General features: G+C 41.7%; 1 protein-coding gene across 1 annotated transcript in view; it reads right to left on the bottom strand.

Moving 5' to 3' along the window:
• FAM20C (FAM20C golgi associated secretory pathway kinase) overlaps positions 1–12,649 on the bottom strand; it is an 88,038-nt gene that overhangs the window by 12,593 nt on the left and 62,796 nt on the right. The window contains exons 4-5 of the mRNA XM_054042115.1: positions 8,607–8,699; positions 5,459–5,574 (exon numbers count right to left, since the gene is read on the bottom strand). Of these exons, the coding sequence (XP_053898090.1) occupies positions 5,459–5,574; positions 8,607–8,699 (209 nt within the window). The remainder of the gene's footprint in view (positions 1–5,458; positions 5,575–8,606; positions 8,700–12,649) is intronic.

The following is a 12,649-nucleotide window of genomic DNA, read 5'->3' as shown; positions in this document are numbered from 1 at the left end:
TATGAATGGGCGTTTTGCCATTAAAAATATTTGTACCGCTTCTTGCATGCAGGGACTGAGGCAAGGTTGGTTGTATTATTATGGGGGTATATCTCTCTGAATAGCATTCTTCAAAAGGATTTCTTAAAAAAAAAATTCAAAAACACGGATGCCGAATATTTGTAATAATCCACAAGCCCCGTTAAGATAAATTCAAATCGGTTTTTTTTAAAAGTCCCCTTTCGATTAAAGTAGATCATCTGCATTCCCACATGACACATTTATGGACAAATCCCACCTTCCTATGATTATACAGGCGAGTCTCATCTTACGCGGGGGTTCCGTTCCGCGGTTAGCGCGTAAAGCGAAAACCGCGTATAGTCAAAATTACATTGAGCTGAATGGCGGGCAGAATCGTCCGCACTACAAGTATGGTATTAAAATTGTTATTTTTCTCTCTCTCTCTCTTTTTTTTTTTTTGACAACCGCGTAAAGCTGAAATCGCGCATGTTAAATGTGCATAAGATGCGACAGACCTTATAGGACATTAACAGGAGCCCCCTGTGAGGACCCAGGGCAGTATTGGTTTTTTTAGTATATTGTGTGGGGATGCAGCCACAGGGAGAGCACAAAACATCCGCAAAGGATGCAACTCTGGTGCAAGCTGCTTGCACTCTCCTAGTGCAAAGGGTGGTGGGGTGCATCAGCATTGGCATCCCGGAAAGGGAGGGGATGCTTCAGATGGGTGGATGCAGTGAAACATTTCTGCCGTGTCATGTATCAATGTGTAAACTTCCATTTCATTAAATAAAGAACATGAGCAGCAACTTTTTGAGGGGCCCAAAGCGATACTGCAGTACATTTGTGCTATACTTAAGGCATCTGAATATGAATTGACAAGATTTGTGGGTTTTGACAAACTGCCCTGTAATCATAATCAAGTGATCGAAAAATAGGAGTATTAAGGCTCAGCCTGATTATTACAATTAAAATTCAAAATGTGTCTGTGCATCTATCCATCCATCTTGTGGCTTTCATAACGTTACCGGAACAATAATTCTGCTCAGGTAGAAAAGAAAGATTTCAAGATGCTTTACAATCAAATGACTTGGCAGTATCTTTATTTCACTGAAAGTAGTGTTACTTTTAATACTGTGCATTTAGCAATCTCTTTGCAATCACAAGTCTAGAAAGAGGATATAATCCTGAATGCTTACTACAGCAGCACATGAAAAGATCTTTAATCTACCTGCTCAGAATAATAACAGACCCAGATTTGCTATTGTTTGCTAGTGGGGGAAAAACCCCATCCACAATCCCCTGGAATTGGTTACTCTGAATGAAAGCGCTAGTGCTTACCAGCTGTGTAACATGGATTTCTTTAAACTGCTGCCTCAATTATTCCTAAAACGATGGCTGAGATTAATATGTCTCTTTTTGCTACCTTAAGAAGACCTGTGCATAAGCTCGAAAGCTTGTCTCTCTCACCAACAGAAGCACGTCCGATCAAAGAGATTACCTCACCCACCTTCTTTCTTTTTGCTAGTAAGTTACTATTTATTTGTAAGAGTACTAGAGTTTCCATAGCCTCCCCTGCTGCAAAGGATGTACAATTAATTTAAATGATTACTCGTCTATTTCCATGTCTCATGTTTAGTCCAAACTGCCTGCAAGTGCACTTTTTCTGCAATGTGCTTTCTCTTGGAAAGCAGTATAACGTATTGACTGACCCTATTGTTGTCTGATTTCAGGGTTTTACATTTCTCAACATAAGAATGAATGCTTCCCTGATGTGTAGTTCCAAACAAGAGCTGCCTGCCAGTTATGGGCATAGCCTCCTATGATAGCTCTGTCCCAAGGGACAACAGTAGGAGGTGGCCTCGGGCATGGAAACTCTGTGAGGGTCTTTCCCCAAATTGTTCCATTGCAGGATGAGGTTTGCACACTCCACACATCATAGAACAAGCTGAGGATTTGGCCCTAACACCTCCTGGAGTGATCGTTAGATGCACAAGGCCATTTGAGGGTCTGTGCCTCTTCATGTGGCTCTCTCCACACCCCTACAGCATGCTGGAAGTGTGGGTCCATTGTATCCATGCAGCCAGGGATTCCCCAGTAAGGGGTAGTTTCCTAGTCTCGTGGGGGCTCTGTGCAAAATGAATGCCACTTACTGCTGCAGTGACTTTAAGGGGTGCGTGTGGGGAGTTATGTTTATGGAGGAGACAATATATGTCTCCACAGGCCTTACCTCTCCCCATGCACTGGGATAGAGCTGCAGAGACAACATACTCTCTCTAACATTCAGCTACGGGGGGAATCCCATGGAGATCTTGAGAGTTCAATGTGACACAGAGATGTGAAGTATTCTGTGGTTTCTTAGTATGTTCATATTGTATGTACTGAATCTAGCCAGTTTAGCACAAAATACGGCAGAGGAGAATCTTCTAGAGGCAAATCAAGCCCCCACCTACGCTTCTGTAGAGGTACCCCCTGAGAATAGGGGAATTTCTAATTGGGGAAGCTGAGGGCTGGCTTTGATCTAGTCAGATGTTTCACCACATCATGAATCCTGCAGCAGGGGTCTATCAGAGCTATCCAGACTCCTTCAGCTACTGGCCTGAGGTAGCCCCGGTTGATATCTGAGGATTCCCATTTGTGAAGCTAGCACTGAAATCAGTGGGAGCCTTTCAAATGGGCTATTTCGGCTGGGTGTTAAGTCCCCGGATTTGTCCAAAGTGCTTAATTTAGGAGCTTTATTACTTCTGGACCCCACATTAATTAATTAATGCCTTTTAAGGACAAGTATGAGATACAAGATGCAGGCTGTTCTTACAGTAATGTGAGTCTGGCTAATTAAACTACGGATTTGCAGAGAATGGCTTTGCAATTCACTAACATGCTATAAGGAAGGTATATTGATTTAGAAAATCTATAATGCAAAAACACACAGGTTAAGCATTTTATTCTCCAGCAAAGCCTGAGTCACAGTTAATCAAATATTTTAATTGGATGTATCTGAATCACATAAATAGAGGTGGATAAAGGATTATGCTTGGACCTTCCTTTGAATGTCTAAAATTGTAACATGATGAGATAAAGAACTTTATCTTAACTCGCAGTCTTATCTCTGAATTTTGTTGCTTCAGTTGCTTTAAACTGCTCAGATATTTTAGCATTGTTTTATGATTCTACTTTCAGAAATCACACAAGGTAGGTTTCCCTTAAAACCTTGAAATCTAAATTGGAAAATCCAAAAAACAAAGGACCATACACTTTCAAATCTTGCTGACAAGCACGGGAATACAGTGGTTAACATTTCAAGTGAGCAAAACAAACTACATTAACTTAACATTATCCACCAGATTTTCAGCCTAAGTCTTATCTCTAAATTTTGCCCACAGTATTTGCATCCATAATTGATTGCAGTGATTGTGCACTTATTTTGTGCATGAAAATTCACATTACTCCCTCAAGGGCTTGACTGGAGTACCCGCATTCCTGTGTGTGTACTCAAATTGGCTGCATACCTTGGTTTTTGAGCATGGTCAATTAGTTGTATATGTAAAAATGGACACTCAAAACGTGAGGGCAGATTTAACTTTTTGCAGTTATACAATTTGCCAAGTGAAGGTACTGCTATAAATAACAGCATGTTAAAAATGTGCATACAACAATGCTGAAAATATATCATGATCTCAAAATGTAAACATCACAGATGACTCTATAGGTGATTTTATGTACAGACGTGTGACACACACAATAAATAGCTATTTTTGTAATGAAAACCCAAAATGGAGGGTTATGGTTTTCATGCAGGCAGGTAACAATGATGTTCATGGAAACTGAGAGGAAGGATTCTCTTGTGATTAAGACTTGGGACTGGGACTCAAGAAACCTGAGGTCAATTCTCAGCTCTGTCAGAGATTTCCTGAATGATCTTAGGCAAGTCACGTAGACCCAATTCAGGAAAACACTTAAGCACACGGCACATCTTGTAACATCACTTAATAGTAAAGTCAATGGGAATTAAGCACATGGTTTTTACTCTGTGTTTGCATAGAGAGTAGCCCAATGGGGTGTGTGGAGTATTAAACTCTTAAGAATGAGCCTTTGAAAATTCAAATGTTGCATTTTATGAGGCTACTAGAGCTGGGCAAATACCGAAGAAAGCTTTCAGGATCATACTGTGAATAACACCCACCGGTTCAGGGGCAGCTCTATGTTTTTTGCCACCCCAAGCACAGCAGTCACGCTGCTCACACGGATTCGGCAGCATTTCTGTGGGTGATCTGCCGGTCCCGCGCCTTCGCTGTACCTGCCGCCGAATTGCTGCCGAAGTCGCGGGACCAGTGGACCTCCTGCAGGCATGCCACCAAAGGCTGCCTCACTGCCGCCCTCATGACGACGGTACGCCACCCCCCCCCCCGCGGCTTGACGCCCCAGGCACATGCTTGCTGCGCTGGTGCCTGGAGCCACCCCTGCACAAGTTCACTGCAATGATATTCACAACCCTTTTATTGGCTATCCTCAATGTGCAATTTTATTATTTACAAGAATGTTTATGGAGGTTAATACTCTCCCTGGTTCAGACGGCCAGAACAAGGGCTATGCACCAGTTAGGTCACAATTAATCCCTATTCTGAGGATATAAATGGGACTTACATGCTACATAGGCCCTGTGGTAGCCTTTGGAACATAGCTGAATTTCACCTGGAAGGAGTGTCCTTTGTACATATTTGGTCAAGTGTCACACTGCCTTGTTATTGATACCAATGTAAGCATGTGTCCATGAGAATGTTTGGGACCGAGATGATGTATTCAGTTCTCTTCCCATATATAATAGTTTCAGCCATCCAATCAGGGAGCAGAAACAATAGCATGTAACCTATAGTGGTGATCAATCACATAGCAACCAATAGCCAAGCATAAATAATAAATGTGCTAAGTGATAGTTGTTTTGAATAAACTGCAAGTATCTGATGAAAATGCTTTATATAAAACACTTGTTGAATAATTTGCATTAACAAACAAATACACACAAATAAAACTCATTTGATTATTTGTGAATGGCAAAAGGGACAATGTGGGTGAGGTCATGTCCTTTACTGGACCAACTTCTCTTGGCAGAAGGTACAAGCTTTCTGGGGAAGGAAGCAGAGACCTGAAGAAGAGCTCTGTATAGCTTGCAAGGTTGTACCTTCCACCAACAGAAGTTGGTCCTATAACAGATATTATCTCACCCACCTTGTGTCTTTCATATCCTGGGATCAGCTCGGCTACAACAACACTGAAAAAGGGGACTCAGTTCAATACAATAAATTGTTTGCTGTCAATAGAGTTTGACCTGATCCCACAGCTCCCCAACAAACCATATTTGTTTTTATTTAAAGGTATATAAAAAGAGACCTCATATTACAATTAAACAATAGGTGTCTCCCTTGTGACATAGGAAGAGGGCAATGTAATGCATAAAAACTACCTGGTGAAATGAAAAATGTCCTCCACAGTTTCTTGTCACGAGTAACATCCCTAATTTCTCTGGTCATATTAACCAATCTACCTGCAACAGGTGGAACACGACGAAAATCTAGGATCCTGGAAGTGAAATAAAAGGGGCAGTTTACTTTTAAGATTCTTTAAACTACAGCAACAACACCAACAAAACCTCTGATAATTCCTGCATCTAAAAACGTAATTGTGATGCAAACTAAAGAGGTACATTATACCCAGAAGGCACCACCTAAATTTTTCTGTGGCCTTCATATTTCAAAGAGCCCCATCAGATCATTCATGGTGCATAGTATACATGCTCAAGATGTAATGTTAAACGTACTTTGTTACGAGTCTCGATTTAGCCTTATTGTATAAAGCATAAGAACGGCCATACTGGGTCAGACCAAAGGTCCATCTAGCCCAGTATTCTGTCTTCTGACAGTGGCCAATGCCAGGTGCTTCAGAGGGAATGAACAGAACTGGTAATCATCAAGTGATCCAAGCAGAATCACTATACGATTAAAAGTATGGGCATACAATGTTTCATGAAAAAATTAAGCAAAGTAAAATCCTAGAAATCTAAGATACAAGAGACCGGTTTGCTAGTCCAGTCCAACTGCTCACCAATGCACGATTGTTCCCTAAAGAACGTTATCCATTGCTTTTTCACTCCTGTTTTGAGTGACTCAAGACATGGGGTTCCAATGTCTTCGATTGGTAACCTATTACCCTCATTCCAGGATATCCAGAGAAGCCCAAAAGGCCCCAACCCTAACCCTTGTCTGGGTAGCCCTAAGGGTCCCAAACCTAACCCTAAGCCAAGGAGGCCTATAGGCCCTAGCCCTAACACTACACAGGCTCCAACTCTTACAGCAGGCTGGTATTCCTAAGGCCCTCAAATCTAATCTAAGTAGAGAGTCCCAGGGGCATCAATCCTAACCCAAGAAAGGAAAGCACGGTGGGCCTTAATCCTAACCTGGAAAGCCATACAGGCCCTAACTCTAAACTGGGGAGCTCTACAGACCCCATGTTTTACAGTAGGCTGGGGATCCCTAAAAGAAGAGTCCTATGGGCACCAACCCTAACCCTAGGTTAACCAATCTTATGGTATGTCTACATTGCAGCTTGGCGCAAGCTTCCTGACCTGGTAGACAGACCTGTGCTAGCAGGGCTCTTGCTAGTGCATTAAAAATAGTTACAGGGACATCGTGACACTGGTGGAGGCTCAGGCTAGCCACCCAAGCTCAGATCCAGGGTGTAGGATGGGCTTGAGCTTGGGTGGCCAGCTCAAGCCTCCACTGGGATGCAACATCCTCACTGCTACTTTTAGTTTGTTAGTGTGAACACCACTAATGCAAATTTGTCTACTGGGCTAGGAGGCTTGCTTCCAGATGCAGTGTAGACATATGCCTCGGGGCCCCAAACCTAACCTTAGACTAGGGTGCCCTATGGATCTCAACCCTATCCTTAGGGCAGGGAGTTCTAGGGACCCCAACCATAATTCTAGACTGGGAAGCCCTGGGGACCCAATGCAAACCCTAGGTTGAGAAGTGAAATGAGACTCAACCCTTATACTAGGTCAGGGAGCTGTATCAGCCCCAATCCTATCTTAGGCTGGGTAGCCCACCAGATCCAAGGTCTGGGAGCCCTATGAGTCCCAATGCTGTACCTAGTTGGAGAAGCCTTACTGCCCCCAACCCTAACCTTATGCCTGGAAACTTTATGGCCCTCAACCTGTCCCTAATCCCTACCATCCACTACCATAATCTTAGCCCAGGAAGCCCTATATATTGCAACCCTAACCCTAGGATGGATAGCTCTACCATCCCCAAACCCAACACTCTACCAGCCCCGACTCAAACCCCAGGCCAGGAAGCCCTACAGGCCCTGACCCTAGCCCTAGGGTGGGCAGTCCTATGGCTCCTAACCCTAGCCATAACTCTAGAATCCCTATTGGCACAAACCCAACCCTGTATGTGGAAATGTTATGGGCCCCAACCTTTATCTGAGGACTGGAAGTCCAAGAGGTTCCAACCCCAAACCTTGATCTGGAAGCCCAACTGGCTCCAATCATTACCCTAATCTGAGATGTCTGATGGGCTCCAATCCCAACTCTAGCCCAGAACAGTCCCCCGGTCTCAATCCTAGTGTAAACTATGGTATCCAAATGGTCTCAAACCATCATCCTAGCTCCGACTGTCACTCATACCTGAACTTTAACTCTAGCCTGGTGTGTCTCATGGGATCCAACTGAAACCCTTTCCCAGGATTCCCTACAGGTCACTACCCTAACTCTATTATGCATTGTCCAAGAGACTTTCACCCTACCCCCTAGGCAAGAACATTTTATGGCCACCAACTCTGGCCCTAACCCAGGATGTGTAAGAAACTGCAACCCTAATGCTAATCCAGAAAATTCCATGGTCTCTAACTGTAATCCTAGATTGCCAGTAAAACTCACCCATAATCTCTGCTCTGGAGGCTAAATGAGCTCCATTCCAAAGGTTATCCTGGACACACAGATGGCTCCATCAGGGTCCAGCCCTAATCCTGTCCTAGACCAACCAATGGGCCCCATTCCTCATTGTAACTGTGCACCTAGTTATGACCCTAATTCTAAACTTTGTGCACAATGGCCTTCAGCAGCCGGTCCCAACCCCAACCCTATGAAACCACCATCTCTTCTCCCCTCTCTGTTCATCATTTATTTTACTCTTCTCTGAGTGCTCTCCTGTTTATCAATATCTATCTCATATTCATGTGCCTAGAACTAATTGAAGTAGGACAGGTTCAGTCATACCAATGCCATGTATCACCCATGACATGAGACCCTCTCCATATGCAACTCAAGATCACATTGTCATGTGTAGCATTAGGAGCTTCTCTTTAATATCGCCTCTAATTCATTTTGACCATTACTTTTTTCATGTATCTTCCTCCCAAAGTAAACCTTTGTTTCTAATTATTATTCCCCAGTTTCATTCTGTTCCATTCATTTCTTCATGTCGATTGCTCACCCTTTTTATGTTATTTTCTATTTTTAAAGTAACTAAATTTTTGCCAGGCAGGAGGGTTTGGAATAAAATGCATATCACATTTATTTTTTCTTTTAAATATTATTTCGTTTTCCTTACCTGTCCAAATGAAATGCTGCTATTTCAGCATTATGCCTTTCATAGTCTGAGAAATAAAAGAAGTCAGGCGGGGTTTCCTGTTCCCTGGTTTGCCTGCAAAGAAAAACAGGCATGACAAATAAGGGTTAGTATTTATAATGAGCAATGCTCAAAAATCAAGCCCTTTATTCAAAAATTCAGTATTGGTTGCTTAATCGAAGGCCCTTAAAAATACTTCATGTGCGAATTATTCACCATACATTAATTTTATCTTTCTTACTTCTGTAACAAAATTCTGAATTCCAAGCCTATCCTCCTGCATGAAGGCTGCTGTCACAAGTGTTGTTCCACTCAAGATGCTCGCTCTATTTAACAAGATCTGTTTTATTACTCAAACATTTCATTAGTGATAGCAGTGAAGAGAATGTCATTTCATTAAATTATCATTAACTGTAATTATAAAATTTCCAAAAGTAATAAAATTTCGCTTTCATCTTTGGCAGTTGTGGAGCTGCTATCTAAAATATGACTCTTCTTTTGTATTACTTGGATCCAACAATGACATGTTTTCTTCATTTCAGAAGAAATGGAACCATTCCAGTTTGACTGCAATGACATATGTCACATTTCAAAGAACATTAACAAGACTGTGCTCCACAGAAGTGTCAAAAATTTGTTGTTCCTACATTTTAAGCACAAATAAAAACTGTTTTTTTAAATTGAAAGATAAAGCTCAAACATCAAACTCTGCTAAAAATGGAAAGATCATTACATGTAACATAGGGGCAATCTTTGGGCCCTGTGAAGCCAATGGGAGTTTTGCATTAACTTCAGTGGGTCCAGGAATTGGCCAGGGGATGAAATTCACCCTGTGCAGTTGACCAGCACAAGACCTATGCCTCAGTTAAGTTCCACTTATACCCTATTTGGAGGACTTAAATGTGACTTAAATGTTGCATAGATCTTCTGTAGGCCATCTGCTTGGGGTGAATTTCATCCCAAGAAAACTGCCCTATTTATAGGCATTGTTTTTCTTTCTTCAGTATTGTACAGTACAAAGTAGTCTATGCCTTAAATGAAGCATAGCTGCAGACACGTAGAGACCATCAACATATTTATTTTCATGTCACGTGTAGTTCAAATTGTGGGCCATAAGCATGCCTACTGAGGGTACAATACTAGCACTGCAACCGTAATTTTCACACATGTGGTCCCCTGCTCAGCAGAAGTGCTGCAGTGTGGCAATCAAATAAGCAATCACTGCTCTCCATTTGCTCCTGTTGTTGCAAAAAGGCAGTAAAGGATAGAAGCTAGAAGTGAGACCAGGACAAAATAAAAATAATGTTTTCCAAATAGGAACAAGGAAAAAGGTGAAATAGCCACAGGGACAAATAAAGTTGAGTTGGCTTATGGAACAGTATATAATAAAGACAAAACAGCTAGGTTAGCTGCAGCCTCATTGTACGGTTCCATATCAAGTGTATGTTGTAACCTCAGTACTAGAGAAATGAATTTTGACTGTAAATTTCAGAAGAAAGAAATTAATATATTTCTATTGGGCAGAAAAGGATTTTGATTGTTTATTTTTTTTCTGATTTTAATAAATTTTGGTAACTAATTGAAAGAGAAAAAGACACATCTCCAGTATTTTGCAAAGCTTACACCAGTCACGCAATGCAGCTGATAAGCTTCAGAAAATATTAATAATTAGCTAATCAGTACCATCTGCTTTTTATCTTCTAGAGAGATTAAATATATCATGGTTGTTCCTTTAAAAAAAAATCTCGATTGAGAAAATAAGTCCCAAATAAAGGGTAGATCTTAATCCTGAAAGTGCAACTATTCACAGAAAACCATCATAGTTTCTTACTGCTGCATATCTGACATATGTGGCGATCAACTCACTACATAGCTGCAGGAATAGTATATTATCACAAATTTCACTTTTCTATTAGCCCCTTGAAGCTCCAGGCAAAGGTAATGGATATTATTAATTGTAGAATCAGTACTTTTTTTCCCTAGAGGCTTAACTTTGTTTATATGGGTTTTTGTTCTGTCGTTATACATTTTCAAATGGCAATGCACCATCCTAAAGGCCATGATCTTGGATACGTAGAGGAGCAAGACAAGTGGTGGGCAACCTGCGGCCCGTCGGGGTAATCCGCTGGCGGGCCACAAGACAGTTTGTTTACACTGACCGACTGCAGGCACGGATGCCCGCAGCTCCCAGTGGCTGTGGTTCGCCGTTCCCAGCCAATGAGAACTGCGGGAAACAGTGGCCCATGGGATGCAGGTTGCCCACCACTGAGGAAGATACTCATGGAAATGCCCAAATGAGGACAGGACACTGAACTCATGGCTAAGTCTTGACACAAGAGTTACCCATACCTTTTAAATCTTGACTTGATGGCAAAAATAAACTACAGACACTAATTATTTAAAGTCCTGTTGACAGTCCAGCTCACCTGCTCTCTATATATACAGAAAAACACCTGATCAGCAGAAGTGACCAGCATGCATATTCTCTTCCTGTATTTTCACAGAAATAAACATTGGGTACTTTTTGAATTGGGCCCTGATTCAATATAAATCAGAAGGAAGATTTTTCAAGTCCCAGAATTTCTGCAAACCTATGCAGAGCCAAGTTGGGGCAGGCATAGAAGAGCCCACTCAGGGGCCTAAGAATGAAACTCCTCTCCCAAACAACCTCAGCAGGGTCTCCAAATGACCTCAGTGTCCTCCCTAGCATCAGAGTTCCCCCAAGATCCTAGCATTCTCTAGTGACCTACTAGCACTTTTTTAACCTTAGCTTGAAAGCAATTAGAAAACCCAAGAATCCTTTGGGGCCTGATCCCAAGCTAGAACCCACCTGGCATCCCGAAGCCTTCATCTCTGGTGACCTATTGTAATGTCCCGTGGTAGGAACTGACTACTAATACTTAAGAAGGAAATGACTACAATTCATATTGTAAACAACCTCTTGGGCTGACTTTGATATCCCTCAATTTTATTTAAATGCCTGTTTACAGCTAATTGCAGTACACACTAGCAACTGAAAGGTTTGTTGACAACTCCTCAGCCACCAATGAGCTGGATGCCACTCTATGTCTCTAGAGAAAGGTGTAAGAGATGCGATGTGCGTGACAGTAGGTACGCTACAGAATTTAAAAGGCCATCTGCACCTGGCACCATTTTTTGACAATGCTTTCTGAAGAACCAATGGTCACTTCCCAGGGACTGTGTTTATCTGTGTTACAAAGGCATGAAACATCAACAGATGCCCACAATTTAAAGTCTCCTTATTCAAGTTTGTATTATTTATATTTGAATTTATTTTACCAACAATTCAAAACCCGAACCAGTGTGACTATTATCTGGTGTGTGCAGTCAAATTGCTTAGCAGCGTGGTTAGATAAGAATTCTCTGGGCCAAATTCTATTTGGAGTTGTACAAGTGTAGAGTCAAAGCATCAAATTCAGCTCTCAGTTACACTGATGAGACCCCGTTTAGCCCTATGGATTTACTCTGGCTTTAGATAATTTTAAATGAGATCTTAATTTGTCGCCCAATCTCTAAGTAAAGTGTTGGGAAAGGAGTCCTGATTTTTGAATCCGTTCCAGGTCAATTACAATATTACATGAAACCACACTTGACTTAATCCCTCCTGTAGCATGTTTTAAAGCAGAATTGCATTTTTAAATAAATGGAAAAAAAAAGCCTATTGTTTCTGGTTCATTAAGTGATGGTTATTGAACAAAGACTATCTCATACAATGACAAAAGCAATTAGATATTTGAGCAAACAGACCAAGAAGGTAAGACCTCTGCAGAAGTTTAGACCTCTGATTGATAATACATTAAGGATAATGGCAGTAGCTTCTCAGTGCCAGCAATAAAATCGCACACCATCCACTATTTCAGGATCTACTGGTTGCGGAAGGTGGGAGAGAATTTCTGGCTGGTCTTCCTATTTTGCAAACAGTTGGAGTCCAGTACTCCTCACTTTGGGGGAAGATTTGACAGATTTCTATAATGACCGAATGGGAAGTTCTGGAGGAGAGACAG

The sequence above is a fragment of the Malaclemys terrapin genome, chromosome 10, assembly GCF_027887155.1.
Source record: "Malaclemys terrapin pileata isolate rMalTer1 chromosome 10, rMalTer1.hap1, whole genome shotgun sequence".
NCBI classification, from domain to species: Eukaryota; Metazoa; Chordata; order Testudines; family Emydidae; genus Malaclemys; species Malaclemys terrapin.
This window is presented reverse-complemented; position numbering and strand designations above follow the sequence as displayed.